The sequence below is a fragment of the Patella vulgata genome, chromosome 4, assembly GCF_932274485.2.
Source record: "Patella vulgata chromosome 4, xgPatVulg1.2, whole genome shotgun sequence".
Classification (NCBI taxonomy): domain Eukaryota; kingdom Metazoa; phylum Mollusca; class Gastropoda; family Patellidae; genus Patella; species Patella vulgata.
In genome coordinates, this window is record NC_065882.2 from 82,123,726 (window position 1) to 82,143,735 (window position 20,010).

General features: G+C 37.5%; 1 protein-coding gene across 1 annotated transcript in view; it reads left to right on the top strand.

The window, feature by feature from the left end:
* Positions 1-9,400: 9,400 nt before the first annotated feature.
* Positions 9,401-20,010, top strand: part of LOC126818118 (stimulated by retinoic acid gene 6 protein-like) — a 28,758-nt gene continuing 18,148 nt past the window's right edge. The window contains exons 1-5 of the mRNA XM_050545328.2: positions 9,401-9,579; positions 16,403-16,531; positions 17,489-17,574; positions 18,564-18,691; positions 19,634-19,754. Coding sequence (XP_050401285.2) covers positions 16,484-16,531; positions 17,489-17,574; positions 18,564-18,691; positions 19,634-19,754 — 383 coding nt within the window. The 5' untranslated portion in view covers positions 9,401-9,579; positions 16,403-16,483. The remainder of the gene's footprint in view (positions 9,580-16,402; positions 16,532-17,488; positions 17,575-18,563; positions 18,692-19,633; positions 19,755-20,010) is intronic.

Sequence of the window (20,010 nt, forward strand, 5' to 3'; positions counted from 1 at the left end):
CAACGCTATTGATTAATCAATGTCTGACGTCATACGTCAAAAGCCGCTCGCACGACCCCTGACGCGACCTACTAATATAACTGGTGAAGGCCATCGAAAGTATAAAAACGAAATATAGATCTGTAATTTAATCAGATTGAAAAAAAAAGGGAATAAGGTTGTCAAATCACCCTGTTAAACATACATCATGCAAGAGCTAAATCTGCCTATTGCAGGTTTTTCTTTAGGCCTGAAATGTTATATAAATTATTAATTAGACATTTATTAACAAAACAAGACCATAATCAACTCTCGATGGGAAAACGAGGGTAAGTCTCGAATATACCAGTGCCCGTTACCACAATGCACACATCTTGTCAAAACTACAAACAGCGATAACTTGGCTCAGAATGAAGTAATTTGAATGAAATTTTCAATATTTTCATTTTGCATTATCTATTTTTGAGCTATTATAGGAAGAATGGTCAGCTCTTTATCTAAATCTTGTATAATGTATCTTTAATATCATGCATGTCTATACACTGTGAATGAGTGCAGTTAGTCATGGTATGTCTTTTCCTTATAAATATGATAACGGAAAAAACTTCTTATATATCGGGATAGACCAAACAAAGGGGGTTTTGTTAAAATTATATTGCGTAATCGCTTATTTATGCTTTAATGGTATTCAAACATTTATTAAGAAAACTGGGGTCACATTAATGACTTTGAATTTTTGTCTTTTCCGTTATGTCTTTACTGTTAACATGGTCGTTTAAATGATAATAACTGAAAAGACATTCCTACAAATGTTGGTTTTGTTAAGTTACCCCCCCCCCCCCCATGGCTATTGCATAAACTTCCTCTTGAGTTATGAATCTATAGAATACAGTGAAATTTTCTTTAAAAATTCATAATTACTTTTCCAAATTTGTCTTTACCGTTATTTGTACGTTCGTGAAAATAGCCATATAAGATCTAAATCTGCCTATTGCAGGTCTTTCTTCAGACCTTAAATGTTATATAAACTATTAATTAGACAATTATTAACAAAACAAGACCATAATCAACTCTCGATGGCATCGGATACTCAAGACTTTAACAAAGGTTAAATGTTATATAGATTGTTAATTAGACATTAAAATTGAGTTAGAGACTTAAATTGGTTCCTTTAAAACTTTAGTCCCGAAATGACCTAGTTTGGGTCGAGTGACCCCCCCCCCCCCTCTCTCTCTAAGACTTAAATGTTTGTCGATACACAGTACATGTTGTTTATTAAAATGTGAAGGTCCTACACTCCAAACATGATGTCATAGACACAACGATTTGATTAATATTATTTACATATGAAGAAGTAACCCCTAAAAAGGGGTAAAAACACAGACCTCTCAGCCCCATAAACAAACCATTAAACAGTTCATTGAAGTAGTTTCGCTGGGTTACTGGATAACAAAGTTATAGATCAGGTTAACCAGTCATAAATTGAACAGGCACTTCTAAATGAAACGGGTGTAATAGAGAATTAGAACCCGTATGTACTTTAACAGCCTGAGCGGATCATCCACATAGTTTAAAATTTATTTTATCCACGCGAACCCATGGGATTTCACACGTGTTCCTTGGTCATTTGATGAGAGAGGGAGAGAGAGAGCTGAGAGAGAGAGAGAGAGAGATGTGGTTTAACGCCCACTCTAAACAAACTAGGTCATTTTGGGACTAACATATGGTTCAATTTTATTTCAACAATTCGCTTTCGCGTAGGGGGTCTTTAGCAGTAGGAGGAAACCGGAGGACCTGGAGAAAACCCTCGATATTGGACAGGCGACCCTACTTCTTGTCACGTACAATCGGGGAATCGAAACCACGCCAGTTGACTCAATGACAGACCATATATATACAACGCTTACGCGATAACCATCCGTCCATCCAACCCCCAATACGCCAGAGAATTCGAAGGGGAATTAAATTTCCCCAATAGCACACTATATGATGTATGACTGTTTCCCCTTGTCATTGATGCAGGGCGGAGGGCCTGATAAGGACAGCTGTATAGTCGTTCAGATGGGACGAAAAACGTAGATACATTGGCTTGCACGTGTATACATTGGCGTGCACGTTAAAGATTCATTGGCAGTTGATATTCGATATAAGGGTAGGCCGTAGCGCCGCTGTCCCGGCAAAGTTTGCCTCATGGCACACGGTATGGCGTATGGTCGACTTCATTAGCTCAGTTGGAGCAGAACAGTAGGACGTTAATTCCCCATTTCATTTTGGTTAATCCAACCTCATGGGTTTTCTCCGTGTCCCCACAGCTAAAGACCCCTAAGCGCAAGCGAATTATTGAAATAAAATTGAACCATGTGTTAGTCCCGAAATGACCTAGTTTGTGTCGAGTGGACGTTAAACCCCATTTCTCTCTCTCTGTCTCTCTCTCTCATTTTGGTTAATATGTGAACCACTTAAAGGGGAATAACTCTTTCTATTATTTCAAAAATAACCCATTACCCTTAGCAAAAGGTCCTATACAATACGAGTTTGGGTATTCTGTAGGAAATTCTGTAGGTACTATAGAGTATAGATTTTTTATTTTAATATTTATTTTGGGAACAAATATAATTGGGGCATGACTTCTTCTAAATGGATAAAGTATTTTTCTCTCTTAATTTGAATTCTGTTGTTGGTCTACTGTCTGAATCATGCCAAGTTTTCTTCATGATAACTGAAATATATATACTCAGCCAAATTAAAAACTTGACACTGATGAATTTCAACAAATTTTTTTTTCTGGTAAGTCAAATAAATTTTAAAATGTTTCTAACGATAGTAAGTAGTAAGAATTCTTTAATTTCATAAAATTGTAAAGTCACGTGGATCACGTGACTTTTGAGCATATAAAGATGAAAAACCTGAAAAACATGTGCAAACACAAACTCGTGAGGTCAATCGATGCAAGTTTGCTTAAACTGAACACGCACACGTAACGTGAACTGGAAAAACAAATTAAAATTGTTATTTTCATCTTTGTTAGAAAATGCCGCGCCTTTCAAATGTTTAACGTCTAAGTGCTATAGGTATGCTCTATGCTGGTCAGTCTGTGGTCACTGTTGCAAGAGCCTTTAATTGTTCACGCCAGACAATAATTAATCTTAGAATGAGAGTGCTTCAAACTGGAACTATTGCCGACCGCCCAAGGGCGGGAGCGCCACGTGTGACGTCACTCCAGGAAGATCAAGCAATACGATTACGTCACCTTAGAAACAGATTTGTCACTGCAACCTCCACAAGTAGAGAGATGTTTGGTGGAAGGGTAACTGCACAAACTGTTCGAAATCGCTTGCAGGCTGCTGGTCTTCGACACCTCTTCATCGCCGTAACCGACTTGTGTTGGCCACAAGACACATAAGATTTACTCAAAGACAGTGGAATTCGGTTGTCTTTAGTGACGAATCTCGATTCACTTTGAGATTTGCCGATGGCAGGGTCCGAGTGTACCGCAGATGAGGTGAACGTTACGCTCAAGTATGCGTCAGAGAAGTTGACCGATTTGGTGACGTTGCAGGACCTTCAACATGCTCTTGCTGAGCAGTGGCGACGTCTTCCTCGGGTAGTGTTTACTAATGTTCTGAGATCCATGAGAAGACGTTGTGTGGCAATAGGAGACGCTAGAGGAGGCCACAACCGTTACTAAACACTATCAATGTCAAGGACTTTCGGCGAGACGTATTCTTGCTTTCTGTTGATGTCAAGGTCGTCTGTGCACAACATAACACTAAAATAGTTGCCTTAAACCAAATATTAAAAATCTAGTCCCAAAAATCCCGAGTGTCAAGTTTTTAATTTGGCTGAGTATATATATATATATATAGAGAGAGAAATGGGGTTTAACGTCCACCCGACACAAACCAGGTCATTTCGGGACTAACATATGGTTCAATTTTATTTAAATAATTTGCGTGCGCGTAGGGGTCTTTAGCAGTGGGAGAAAACCGTAGGACCCGGAGAAAACCCTCGAGGTTGGACAGGCGACCCTACTCCTTGTCACGTATAACCGCATGTTCCTGAAGCAATGACTGCGAGTTTTACAACCTTGATAAGACGTACGTAGTTAAAGCGAGATCAAGCCTTCTATTGGAGATGGTATAACCGGAGAATCGAAACCACGTCATTTGATCTAATGACAGACGTTATGATACAGGGCACAAGTGCTAATCATTCGTACCGACTTTAGTAATGATGATCGAGGCTAGCCTAAAACTCAAAAGCTAATATCTCGGTTCAGAGTGGATCAATTTGTCTGGAATTTTCAGCATTTTCTTCCTTATGTCATCTTGTTTTGAACTATTATACGAAGAACTGTCAACCCTTTATCTAATCTTCCATAATATATGTTTAATGGACGTCTTGATGCAATAAACTATCTTATAATCTTATCTTATGTATGACGATTGTAGGCCTAAATAAACTTCTGAATCAGATAGTTTATTGATATACCTCCTGTTAAATACATAATCAGACAATCAAGGATATGACCACTACCCATCGATATAAAGGGTTTTCATTAAAAATGAAATAAACGACGGTTTAATATCCCACTGCCCTTTAACAACTCGGCTAAAATAAGTGTGTGGTTAGGGAAATCACCAGGATATCCGCCTACTCTTATCGCAAATTACATAAATAAATTTTAAGCCCCTGCATTAATGTAAATCACGTTAACATTTATAAGCCAAATATCAGATTTCAACCTATTAAAAGATCAGATACAATACAAACATAAGACATGGTTATAAATAAATATAACCAGAATACATAGTCTAGATCACACTGATCAGCAGTGAATATTCGCTAGGCCGCTACAATCACTGATAAAGATGACAGCGATGCGACTTAATGAGCCACAAATATTAACTTTTTTTTTCCTCCGACAAATTAAATTCTAAAACATCTTTGTTTATGTATTAGAAAAATAAATAAAGACGTTTGAAGTATTTGTAGGTAGAAAGTATTTCTTATTTTTGCCATTCTGCTTGAATCAGTAACGTCTTATGTAAACAATGCACGCGCCATTCAGCCAATGATTGACGCCGCGTGATGTGACGCCACGTGTTGAAGGCAGTAATCTTTTACAGAGATATTAGAATACTTTCGTAATACTCTGTGAAACAGATTGAGTATAGGTATTTACATGGACAAATCATATAGATATAGAGATACATGGAGTTTAACGTCCACTCAACACAAACTAGTGGGAGGAAACCGGAGGACCTTGAGAAAACCCACGAGGTTGCACAGGCGACCCTACTCCTTGTCACGCACAACCGGGGAATCGAAACAACGAAATATGATATAACCATATAAGAATGCAAAAAACATTAATAGTACGTATGAATCAAGTAATTAATACATGAGGAATCTCGATAATAATTTTGGCGAACCACGGTGGCTCAGTGAGTAAGATGTAATTGGCTCGCTAACCTGGAGGTCACGTGTTCGATCCCTGCGTTTTGCCGAGAAAGTTCATTGGGATTTCCCGGCGTGATTCGTCTTGTCAGTGGTGCAAGGGACAACGTATAGTCATTCGAACGGGAAGAAAAACCGAGGTCCTGTATACACATTGGGGTGCACGTAAAAGATCCCTTGGCAGTTGGAATTCGATATCAGAATAGTCTGGGTCTCCGCTGTCTGGGCGAATTTCCCTCATAGCACACTGTAAAAGAACCCTTGGCAGTTGGGATTCTATATAAGAGTAGGCCGTAGTGCCGCTGTCCGGGTAAAATTACTCGACTAATAGCACACTGTGTATCTGCGTCTTCTTTAGCCCAGTTGGAGTAGAACAGTAGGACGTTAAACCCCATTTCATTTCTTTTCCATAATAATTTTCATATAGCTCTACACAAATTTATAGGCTCTGGGGTTCATTGCATGAAATACAAACGCGCTGATTTTCAACTGTTTTATGGACTTTGGACGAGTTAGATATATTTGCTAGATAACAGAGTAGATAATCTATTAACGTTGGATATGGTGGTCGGCCATCCCTAGGGGCGGATCCAGGAATTTTTGCAGGGGGGGGGGGGGGCGGGGTCATGTTCCTGAGACAATGTATCCCCCCCCCCTTCCGCTTGGTCTCTATCGTCATTTTGTCGTATATACATAGGCCTACACATTGAGCTTTTTAAACAGAGAAATTCAACACCTCGTTTGACGTCAATTTTTATTATGAATTAATACAATGACTTTGTGATTCAATTTCATGGATGCAAAGCATTAATTGTGATATCGCATAATGTCGATATCAATTATATCGTGCTTTGACTTGAGTGCCCATCCTGTCCCAAATCTGACGATAAAGGATAAAGCACACGGCCGAGAAACCTTTCTCATAAAAAGTGTTGGTTTACAAAACAATTTATGTGGCCGAGCAGGGGGGAGGGGGGGTCGAACTCTGGATCCGCCCCTGATCCCACTGTCAATCAAATTGACTCGAATAGTCTTGCATTATACTAGTCCCGAATTTCACTATTGCAGGTCTTTTTCGTAGCTTCCAGAAGACAGGAGCTGGGTGGGGCGAGACTAAATTCGTGGAAAATCAATCAACTTTCGCTTTGCCACCGACCGATGAAGTTGTCGGACAGTGAATTCATGAGTTATTCTTTTAGTGCTAGTCGGATATTTCTTGTTATAAGTTAGGAGGATTCAGTGAAAGTCTTGTACACAACTTGATGAGCATTTACTGCGCACGTTAAGAGATAGGTAATTTGATTAAGGTAAGATATGATGATAAGATAAATTGCAGAACCGAATTTAAAGGGGGGGGGGGCTATCCCGATTTGAACATAGTCTTAAAAATAAAAGTCTGAGTACGTATGAAATTTAAGCGCCAAAATATAGAGGAATACTGCATTTATCTTGTCTCAAAATTTCTTGCTGAACTGTCTAGCTGCTTGATCAAGCGATGATGCTGGCTTAGAATTTCTCACTCTTCCATGTGTTGATAATAATAAGAAGAATGTGAACATTTGTATAGCGCTATTCCACACTGACTGTATGCTCATAGCACAAGAGTTGAGTTTTTATACGCCCACATTTAAATGTGGTCGAAAATTGTCGTCGCCCCCCGTCCGTCCGTCGGTCTGTCGGTCCGGCGTCCACAATTGCTTGTGGACGCTCTAGAGGCTAAAGTTAATATCCGATTGACTTTAAATTTATACACAGTGTTTAAGGTCATGAGACGAAGAAGCCTATTGATTTTCGATTTCCGATAATTACTGCCAGAGTTATGGCCCTTGATCACTTCAAAAAATCTTGTGGACGCTCTAGAGGCCAAAGTTAATATCCGATTGATCTTAAATTTATACACAGTGTTTAAGGTCATGAGACGAAGAAGCCTATTGTATTGATTTTCAGCGATTTCCGATAATTACTGCCAGAGTTATGGCCCTTGATCACTTCAAAGTTGATAAGTTGATAAGTTATTATATGGGGCGGTGCAGAGATGGTATCTCACAATTCAAAAATAGAATTGGCTGTTACTAGATAAGGGACCCCGAGAAAAATAGAAAAATCACGTGCATTCCCCCGTTTTTATTCATTCTGTTCTTAATAAAAACATGGTAATGCACGGACTTTTTCTAATTTGTTCGTTACCTTTTATCAACTGACAGCCAATTCTTTTTTTGAATTGTCAGATATCCTCTCATCGTCTCATATAACAACTTTTTATCTTCAACTGAATTATCAGTGAAATGAAATTCGATCGTTTGTCTGTTATAGTTCGTTACTTAAGTCAGATATATAGAAGGACAACTCGTGTTTGTCATGTTTGACGTCACTTCCCGTTTCTTATTCAATATTTGATAATTTTATATACAATGATATATTTTAAACTTTCATTTTATCTTTTTTTTACATTGTTATAACATTACATTTTCATTGTTATATTATCATTGTATCATCCCAATGGTACGTGTGTATATCTCATTACATTATCATTTTATTATCTCACGTTATCCCAATATTATTCCATGTCAGATATATCTTTGTATGCATATAGGGGATCACGTGGCTAAGTGGGTAAGACGCTAGCTCGCTAGCCTGGAGGTCGGGTGTTCGATCCCTGCATTGGCCGAGAAAGTTCATCCAGATTTTCCGGCGTGGTTCTCCCTTGTCAGTGATGGAGGACGGAGGGGCTGACAAGGAAAGCTGTCTAGTCGTTCGGATGGGACGAAAAACCGAGGTCCCGTGTACACATTGGCATGCACTTAAAAGATCCCTTGGCAGTTGGAATTCGATATAAGAGTAGGCCGTAGTGCCGCTGTCCGGGCAAAATTTCCCTCATAGCACACTGTATGGCGTATGCCCGTCTTCATTAGCCCAGGTTAGGAGCAGAACAGTAGGACGTTAAACTCCATTTCATTTCATTTACTTGTATGCATATAGGTTTTGTATACTGTCCTTTATGAACATAATAAGCATGGGACGAAAACCCGAGGTCCAGCGTACACATTGGCCTGCACGTAAAGGATCCCTTGCCAGTTGGAATTCGATATAAGAGTATAGGCCGTAGTGCCGCTGTCCGGGCAAAATTTCCCTCATAGCACACTGTATGGCGTATGTCCTTCTTCATTGCCTAGTTTGGAGCAGAACAGTAGGACGTTAAACCCCATTTCATTTCATCTCACGTTATCCCAATAATTATTCCATGTCAAATATTTCAGGGCCCTTATTCACGAAAACTTAAACTAAGTTACAACCGACATTTTAAGAAATACTGCAACTTCATTGGATATATGCAAATTGATTTTACTGGTCAGCCAATCGAATTGCAGTATTTCTTAAAATTTCGATTGTATCTTAGTTTAAGTTTTCGTGAATAAGGGCCCTGTATGCATGTATATTCATGTATATGTATGCTTTGAATACTGTCCTTTATGGACATAATAAGCAAATAAAAAGTTGAAGTTATCACGTGCAAGCGGCAAATCGAAACCACCTTATTGACTCTTCTTCAGTTCTTGCACACGTTAATCCCTGCCCCGCCTACCCTACCCCTACATCCCCACAGACAAGTATAACGATTGTAAACAAACTTCAGATACATAGCCTTTCCTCTCTCTCTCTCTCAAAAAATGAGGTTTAATTCACCAACCGGGATCGACCCGCAAGCTACGTCATGCAGTGTGTTTTATTTTAAGGGAAACTTCGCCAGGAGAACTGGGTAGTCTACTCTTCTTTTCAATTACATAAATAATTTTTGATCCTTTGCATCAATTTCTAAAGAAAACTTAAGCCAGGTCTACATTTATAATAAGTCAAATATATTTTGTTTTAACTTCTAATGTGAAGGTCGTCCATCGCACTGTCAATCAAAGGCGTTTTTCTCGACTGGCTCTCTGCATAAAAGACGCATTGCAAGCTTTGACGTAGGTCTTTTTTGTAGCTTCAAATATGTCTAAATTGTACCACGACAAAGAAGGCATAAAGGCTGGATGAAGCGAGACTAAATTCGTGGAAAAATAAGTAACTGTTGCTTTTGTTGTTGGACAGCGAATTCGTGAGGTATTATTTTATTGCCATTCGGATGTTTCTAACTTTCTTGAGGTGAGTATCAGCAGAATTCGTCGTTCCGTGCGCATGGTCAATGAAAGTCTTGATCACAACTTCATGGGCATATTCCGCTCAGGTAGGCCTATCGGTAAATTGATAAGGAAATTTACATAAGATAATTGCAGCTAAGACCGCTGATGCAGAGGAGGTCTGCAGCCTAGGGAAAAGGGACCCCCAAATTTGTTCTAAAATATTTTTTGTCCCCCGCCTTACGAAGAAAGCAGGAGACTATTAATAAACTAGGTCTGTCCGCCATATTCGGATGGAACGAAAAACCGAGGTCCCATATATACACTGACATGCGCGTTAAAAGATCCCTTGGCAGTTGAAATACGATATAAGAGTAGGAAATAGTACCTCTGCCCAGGCAAATTTTCCCACATTGCACACTGCATTGCGTATATGCCTGTCTTCATTAGCCCAGTCGGAGCAGAACAGTATGACGGCGGTTAAGGTCCCCCGCCCCCACACCTCAAATGCCAGGTTAACCACTGTCATGGGATGTGCTACGATAGGGTTGTTCCTGTTGATTCCACGATCTGCCACGCGCAGATACGTTTCGGTACGGTCAATGTGATTGCTACGACTGACCTCGATATATAATAATTAAAGACAACCACGATTACTGCACGATTCAATTTGTAGCACTTTAATCGTGGTGGTGGGGGGGGGGGACGTAGCGTAAAGGCAATTTGGAAAACTTCGCGTTTTCGGGCCATGAACCCTGATAGTGAGAACCTACCATTCAGGGAAGAGAGAGAGAGAAATGGGGTTTAACGTCCACTCGACACAAACTAGGTCATTTCGGGACTAACATATGGTTTAGTTTTATTTCAATAATTCGCTTGCGCGTAGTGGTCTTTAGCAGTGGGAGGAAACCGAAGGACCTGGAGAAAACCATCAGGTTGGACAGGCAACCCTACTCCTAGTCACGTACAAACAGGGAATTTGAAACCACACCAGTTGACCCAATGGCAAGCCCACCATTCAGACGGTTGTAAACATCTTCTATTTCTATGGTAACACCTCACTGGTTTAAGTAATTTCCCTGTTGAATAAATATTTCAACGATAAAATATTATATAAAGAAGACGGTGTGTGAAATTGTACACGTATGTATAAGATCAACGATAAATATATGGTTGGTGTAATTCATTATCTATATACATCTGGATCATGACGTGGCTTTTTAAATGTTGTAATAACCAGAAGCCCTTTAGGAAGGATGTTTTACCGGTGTCCTCTTATCAAATTGAATCTAGAAATATCATATAAATTTATTCATAAAATGGTCCAGTGATGCATAGCGTACGTTTTGTCACTAAGGCTAAACAGAGAAGAGAGAGAGAGAGAGAGGGGGGGGGAATAGAGAAAGAAATTGGGTTTAACGTCCACTTAACACAAACTATATGTCATTTCGGGACTAACATGGACAAATTTTATTTAATAATTCGTTTGCGCGTAGTGGTCTTTAGCAGTGGGATGAAAACGTAGACCCCGGAGAAAACCCACGAGGTTGGTGGACAGTCGACCCTACTTCTTATCATGACAAGCGAGGATTCGAAAGCAGGTCGATTGACTCAGTGACAGACCTTATGGTGCGACGCCCACGCATTAACCATGCCACCCCCCCCCCCCCTCTCAAGGCTATAGCAGAGACAAGCAATTTGATTGATTGAGACTTTGGATCATAACAACTCTGCTTTTAATTTAGGTAGATTGTTTACAATTGTTGTAGATTATGGGGCGCCGTTTGTAAAATAATTATTTAATTTTTTTTTATAGTAAAAAACATTAGATTTAACTCCGAATATATATATTTAGATAAATATTAGAACAAAAATGGCATATATGTAAATATAAAAAAATATTGTAGCTAAAAGTCGAGTTTTTGGTCTATGAAAAACTTTAAATGTTATATCTTGATTTCACATCGCTTAGTTAAATATATAGCTAAAGGTGCTGTTTTTCGTAGGTATAAATACTAAATCACAGAAAAATCTAAAGTTAAATATTTAGCTAAATATATAAACATTTAGCTAAATATATAAACATTTAGCTAAATATATAAACATTTAGCTAAATATATAAACATTTAGCTAAATATATTAACATTTAGCTAAATATATATATTTAGTTAAATATATAAACATTTAACTAAATATATAAATATCATGCTAAATATATATGTTTAGCTAAATGTATAAATATTTAACCATGGACCTTATAATACAGGTCCATGATTTAACTATATATATATTTGTGGTCCCGCCAATATTTCTATTATCGTAAGCGACACAATAAACTGCGCATAAAATGATGACGTGTACCCGACACGTGAGCCTTGGCACAATATTAAAAGTGAAAAATTTGCAGAAAAGTCGAGATATTTATATATATAGTTAAAACTATATATATAAATTTAAATTAAATCTAGTGTTTTTTGCTATATAAAAAGCTAAATAATTAATTTACAAACGGCGCCCCATAGTAGATGTCCCTTAAATTTATAGGTGAATGTCCTGCTGAGTTCAGTGATTAACATTTCTTGCTAAAGCTAAGCAGAACTAAGCAATTTAATTGGCATCTGGAAGCCGAGATGTCTGAGTAATCACGTGACATCAAAGGGATACCCCCCCCCCCCCCGTGCATCCTTCATTCCATTTACGCGGAAACCGTGTGACATTTTCCCGCCGTTTCCAAAATTCCCGCCTTTTCCAAAACTACTACTCAATATGATAGTGTGCAGACAATACCAGCAGTGAACTATAGATAAAGTGAAAGGAAAAATACCGCGAAGTATTAAGATTTGGAACTACTTCACGATAAGCGAAGACAGTGATCAAAGTAAAAAGGCCAAATGTAAGACTTGCGACGCTTCATTTCAGCCCGGTATGCAATGATGAGCCATTGTTGACATCTAGCTTCTATCGTTTTATTATCGTAAATCGTGATAGACAAATAACTGTTGTGAGGACCATTGTTTATTTCATATAGTTAATAAATTTGTTATTACTTATCACAACACATTTAAATTAAAAATTCAACTAGCCTAATTAGGTGTCCTAGTTTGTGATCTTACGTACTATCAGTACGCATTGAAAACATACCGAAGAGCGACCTCCGCGCAATGCAATTGGCTTATTCCCTATTCAATCCCGATACCAATTTTTCCCGATAGGCCACTTATCGGCCAAGTTCTAACTGATGGGTTTGACAGGCGCGGATTCAGGGGGGGGGGGGGGGGGTCCTGCTCAGGCTTGAAAATTTGAAGGGTCCGAGAAACTTAAATCTAAAAGCCTGAATCTGACCCAAAAATTGCGAGTTTGTATACATTGAGTTGAGTCATGACTTTCATTCCATTGTGGGCAAAAACAAATAGTCACAGCTCTGGCAATTAGCCAAAAACGTCGACAGCATAAAATGCCGTTCGGACCAATTGACCCACGGCAAATCGCCTATTGACGACGGCAATTTTTTAATACCGTACTTTATGAAAATATAATACCGTACTTTATGAAAATATAAGTTTATTGAAATTTAAAGAGTTTTATTAACGCTGTTCGCCTGTTGACGTTGAATATTGTTGTGTTTGCTTTTTAATTTTATCGGCAGCGTTGATAAGAAAAAAACCTGGTCATTTATTTTATCAAATTTAAAAAAAAAATAAAAAAATATGCTAGCGGAATTTATAAGATTTTTTAAAAATTTGATACATAACATATTCATTAGTACTAAAAGTAAATTGATACTGCTAATAAAGCTTGTTAAGAACAACCATAATATGGTATCTGAAGATATTTTGTTTCTCACCTGTGAAGGGAGCATTCCCCATTAACATTTTAAGGACATTTTATGCGATTTTATTGGCGATTTTTATACCTGTAATTTTGGAATTTACCTTCCGGAAATACGTCAGAATGCACCAAATTGAATCTAATTTACCAAATTTTTCTGGGGGAGGGCGCCCAGACTCCCTGTTATAACCTTTAGCGCCTTTGGCGCTCGCGGAGGTGTGCTATGCCCACCGCAATTAGTTAAGCAATTATCCAACCTTGATCCCCCCCTGCAAAAAATACTTTATCCGCGCCTGATTGATGTGAACATTTAATGCTTAGAGACTAAGTAAATATAATCACCTGGCCACTGTTTTATTATTTATGCATTAAGTGCACCAGTGACATTTTCGGCACAGGTTTAACCTGACCCAAGATAAAATTTCATTGTATCGGAACATCTCCATTAAAGACAAAATAGACAAAACATTTAATACATGAATATGACAATAACTAATAATATAGATAGATATTCTATTACACAAAACACCGTTTTGGGCAGCATTTTAATTATACATTATGACATAATATTAGGATGGAAAATACATAAAAAAAAGTGGAGTAAATTAACCTCTTAACCTACTACATTAACCTCTAACCTACTATACATTAACCTCTGCATAAACATACTGAATGAACATCCTACATATACCATTAACATTTTAATCGTTTGTATACTAAATTAACCTCTAACGAAATTAACCTCTAACATACTAATTTAACCATTTAATTAACAGCAATCATGCTAAATTAACCTCTAACGTACTAAATTAACCATTTATTTAACCGCTATCATGCTAAATAAACCTATAACATACTAAATTAACCATTTAATTAACAGCAATCATGCTACATTAACCTCCTTCATACTACATTAACCTCATTCATACTAAATTACCCATTTGCAAACTAAGTAATCTCTATCATACTAAATTAACCTTTAAAATACTAAATGAATCTCAATCATAGTAAATAAAACCACTATCATACTAAATTAACCGCTATCATACTAAATTAACCTCTATCATACTAAATTAACCCCTATACTGAATAAACCTCTATCATCATAATAAATTAGCCTCTATCATACTAAATTAACCCCTTTCATACTAAATTAACCTCTATCATACTAAATTGACCTTTAAAATACTAAATTAACCTCTATCATACTAAATTAAGCTCTGTCATACTAAATTAACCTCTATCATACTAAATTAACCTCTATCATACTAAATTAACCTCTATCATACTAAATTGACCCCTATACTAAATAAACCTCTATCATCATAATAAATTAGCCTCTATCATACTAAATTAACCCCTATCATACTAAATTTACCCCTATACTAAATAAACCTCTATCATCATAATAAATTAGCCTCTATCGTACTAAATTAACCCCTATTATACTAAATTAACCTCTATCATACTAAATTGACCTTTAAAATACTAAATTAACCTCTATCATACTAAATTAAGCTCTGTCATACTACATTAACATTTAACATACTAAATTAACCTTTAAAATACTAAATTAACCTCTATCATACTAAATTAACCTCTATCATACTAAATTAACCTTTATTAACCTTTATCATACTAAATTAACCTCTATCATACTAAATTAACCTCTAACATACTAAATTAACCTCTATCATACTAAATTAACCTCTATCATACTAAATTGACCTTTAAAATACTAAATTAACCTCTATCATACTAAATTAATCTCTGTCATACTACATTAACATTTAACATACTAAATTAACCTTTAAAATACTAAATTAACCTTTAAAATACTAAATTAACCTCTAACATACTAAATTAATTAACCTCTATCATACTAAATTAACCTCTATCATACTACATAAATCCCGCCTTCACCCCCCATACAAACTACATTAACCTTTTACATACTAAATTAACCTCTAACATATTACATTAACCTCCTTCATACTAACTCCCCCCCACCATACATTAACCTTCTACATACTACATTAACCTCTTTCATACTAAATTAACCTTCTACATACTACATTAACCTCTTTCATACTATATTAACCTTCTACATACTACATTAACCTCTTTCATACTAAATTAACCTCTTTCATACTAAATTAACCTCCTATATACTGCATTCACCACCTACATACTGCATATTAACATTGACCTCCTACATACTATATTAAATACTATATGTTAAGTTAACCTCTTATATACCGGATTAACCTCCTATATGCTCAGTTCATCTCTTATATACCGGATTAACATCCTGTATGCTCAGTTAACCTCTTATTTACCGTATTAACCTCCTGTATGCTCAGTTAACCTCTTATTTACTGGATTAACCTCCTCTATGCTCAGTTAACCTCTTATTTACCGGATTAACATCCTGTATGCTCAGTTAACCTCTTATTTACCGGATTAACCTCCTGTATGCTCAGTTAACCTCTTATTTACTGGATTAACCTCCTCTATGCTCAGTTAACCTCTTATTTACCAGATTAACCTCCTGTATGCTCAGTTAACCTCTTATTTACCAGATTAACCTCATGTATGCTCAGTTAACCTCTTATTTACCAGATTAACCTCCTCTATGCTCAGTTAACCTCTTATTTACCAGATTAACCTCCTGTATGCTCAGTTAACCTCTTATTTACCAGATTAACCTCCTGTATGCTCAGTTAACCTCTTATTTACCAGATTAACCTCCTGTATGCTCAGTAAACCTCTTATTTACCAGATTAACCTCCTGTATGCTCAGTTAACCTCTTATTTACCAGATTAACCTCCTGTATGCTCAGTTAACCTCTTATATACCGGATTAACATCCTGTATGCTCAGTTAACCTCTTATTTACCAGATTAACCTCCTCTATGCTCAGTTAACCTCTTATTTACCAGATTAACCTCCTGTATGCTCAGTTAACCATTTAACAGTCTTTTCATTTAATGTAATAGTTTTTCTTTTACTTTTGACAGGTGGCTGAATAAACTGATGGTTTAAAGATAAGGTTTAAGAAGATTTAAAGATATTTGCGAGAAAATTAATGATTTACAATTATGGCTGATTTATCTGTTATTTTAGATTTTTGTAGACTCATCATTTCGGTAAGACCCTATCTCTCAGCTTATCAGGCCAACATCTTGAAATGTATAATTTAACAACCTTGTCGCAAAGCAACTGCCCCTCTGACTTTTGAGCAATCTGACTTTTCGGGCAGACAGGTAAAGTGAAAACGAACATTATTATTTCATCTAGAATAGCAGCAAAAAGCATTTCAACGTTAAATTTTCAAAATTTTCGAGGGATTTGGGATTTAGGTAAGTCTCCTAAGGAAAGCTATATTAGACCACATGAAGTTGATGTATCAGGGGCTGGAAAACGCATTTGCGGCAGTTCAATTTTCAAATTTTCCGCCCCTCTCCCTGAACGGTAAACATTTCATTGGGTGATTGGAATGAGGGTCAGCCCCTGAGTAATCTTTTCCAAATATTCTTGGGGGGGGGGGGGAGGTGTCCTACACGGTATGCGCTACTCTCTTGCCTTGCCTCTTTTTGTTGATTGGCACCACCGTCTGTAACCCTAAATTTTTCGGGTATTTCAGGTTCTAACCCCCCCCCCCACTCCCCCTAACATTCAGCCCGTACACCCGTACACTTCATGAACCAAATGTATAAATAATGAATTACACCAACCATAATATATTTATCATTGATGTTATAAATACGTATACAATTTCACACGATGTATCATACGGCCTGTCATTGAGTCAACTGGCGTGGTTTCGAATCCCCGGTTGTACGTGACAAGAAGTAGGGTCGCCTGTCCAACCTCGTGGGTTTTCTCTGGGTCCTCCGGTTTCCTCCCACTGCTAAAGACCCCTACGCGCAAGCGAATTATTGAAATAAAATTAAACCATATGTTAGTCCCGAAATAACCTAGTTTGTGTCGAGTGGACGTTAAACCCCATTTCTCTCTCTCTCACACTGTATGGGGTGTGCCCATCTTCTTTAGCTCAGTTTATTTCATTTCATTTCATTACATTTCATTTCTATTACGTCTAGTTGTTGCTGATTGTTTTATTTGCCTGTCTGGAGAAGAGGAAATCGGTGAGACCAGATTTATTGTATGGAAGACCATCTGTGCCAATGTAAGTCTACTCAAACATTGATTCCCTTTTGTCAGTGGTGCAGAAAGGAGGGTCTGGAAAGGGACAACATATATAAGAGTCTTATTGACACAAGTTTGAATACAGTACATGAAAAATAACGAGGGGCACCTATTTTTTTATTACGTATGAATTTGAATATTTTGTTGACACGTGATTCTGAATTGTGGTTCGAACACGCCTGCTTAAATAAAGATAAGAGTTATGCCCCTTTATTGTCGGGAAAAAATGTCCGACAAGAAAAATTTTGAAATCCCATCACTGGAGTAGACCGTCATTATATCAATACCTTGACTGAGTTCGATGATGAGAATTTTCTGCTTAGGCTATGTAGCGAAATGCAATTTGATTGATCAAGACTTTGGAACATAACAATTCTGCTTTTAATTGAGGTAAAATGTTTAAACTTGATGTAGATGTTCATTAGGTGAATGTCTTGACTGAGTTCAATGTTTAACATTTACTGCTAAAGCTAAGCAGAGCTAAGCAATTTCATTAGTCGATGCTTTTGGACAAGATAACGTAACTTTGATTATTACTGATGGAGATTTATGAAACTTAGTGACTGGGTTTGATCGTGAACATTTTATGCTAAGACTAAGTATAGATAATCAGTTTGATTGCTCGATAGTTTTGAAAAAGATAATGTACAATTAATTAATATGTGTCATTTGGGTTTTGGGGGGATTGGGGGGTTAGATGGCCGAATGGTTAGCATGTGCGCGCTGTATCATAAGGTCTGTCATTGAGTCAACTGGCGTGGTTTCGGTTCCCCGGTTGTACGTTACAAGGAGTAGGGTCGCCTGTCCAACCTTGTGGGTTTTCTCTGGGTCCTCCTATTTCCACCCACTGCTAAAGACCCCTACGCGCAAGTGAATTATTGAAATAAAATTGAACCATGTTTGTCATGAAATGACCTAGTTTCTGTCGAGTGGCTGTTAAATCCCATTTGATTTGATTTATTATTACAGACCTGTGAGATTTTTAGATGGATACAAGGATAGAAAGATGTACTGTGCAGCTAGTTGTAGTTTAGGATATCTAGCAATGGATTTGCTGACACTAACAGGGCGAGTTGATGCTATACCAGCTGTTAAAGGTAGGCAATATATAATTATATGTTTAATATAACAACCTATACAAATCCCCGGATGGTGGGGTTGGGTGGCCTTAAGGTTTTACTCATGCACATTGCATCACTGAGTCACGTGTAGCATGGGTTTGATTCCCCGCTTGTACGTGACATTGTGTCCTGGTCCCCCGGTTTCCTCTGACAGCTGAAGACCCCAACTAGCTTCAAGCGAATTTTTTATATAAAATTGAACCATATGTTAGTTTTAAAATGACCTAGTTTGTCTCTGAAGAAGGTGAACAGGTGCCTGGTGCCGGATGTCAAACATGGGCTTAACGTTGGCCTAGAAAATTCATTGTGATTTTCCGGGGTAGTTCGCCCTTGTCATTGGTGAGGGAAGGCAGGGCAATGGACAGTGTATAGTCCTTCAGATAGGATAGAAATACAATTCCAGTGTACACATTTACATGCACTTAAAAGAACCCTTGGCAGTTGGAATTCGATGTAAGAGATTTTCTCTCATACCCCACTATTCCAGTCTATGAGCTGTATGCATATTTTATGGACGGTGGAGAAATTAAGGATTTGTGTGGTTCCACGTGAAGCCCCCATCAATGGTCCCGAAGTACGGTTATGGATATATTGATTTTAGATGTACTAGACAAAACATCCGGCATTAAACATATATTTTACAAGAGCCAAATCTGCCAATTGCAGGTCTTTCTTTAGGCCTGAAATGTTATCTAAATTAATAATAAGACATTAATTAACTTATCCAGACAATAACCAACTCTCGATGTCATCGCTAGCCTGTGATATTTACTGAATCTGTGCCTGACAGTTGCCTGATCTCCAGACTTGGCTTTAAGGTCCCCCTACTGTCTATGAGGAGGACCCAGCGCCCACACATGTTATTGGCTATAATGTGACAAAATGCGAATTAGGATTGTTGATTTCTTTTGTTTGTAGCCTTCGTACTATTATTTGGAATGTTTTTTGTTGCTGCGGTGTATGCTCCGCTCCTGTTGTCGATCACAACTCGTCATACATTGATTGGATCAATTGTGGGACTGTGCTATACACTTGGAAGGTAATGTTAAAATACTTTGTGTTAAATCTTTCTGACTTTGTATACACCACTAGATTCAATACTAGATTCAATACTTGATACCCTACTAGATTCAATACTGGATACCCTACTAGATTCAATACTGGATACCCTACTAGATTCAATACTTGATACCCTACTAGATTCAAGACTGGATACCCTACTAGATTCAATACTGGATACCCTACTAGATTCAATACTTGATACCCTACTAGATTCAATACTTGATACCCCACTA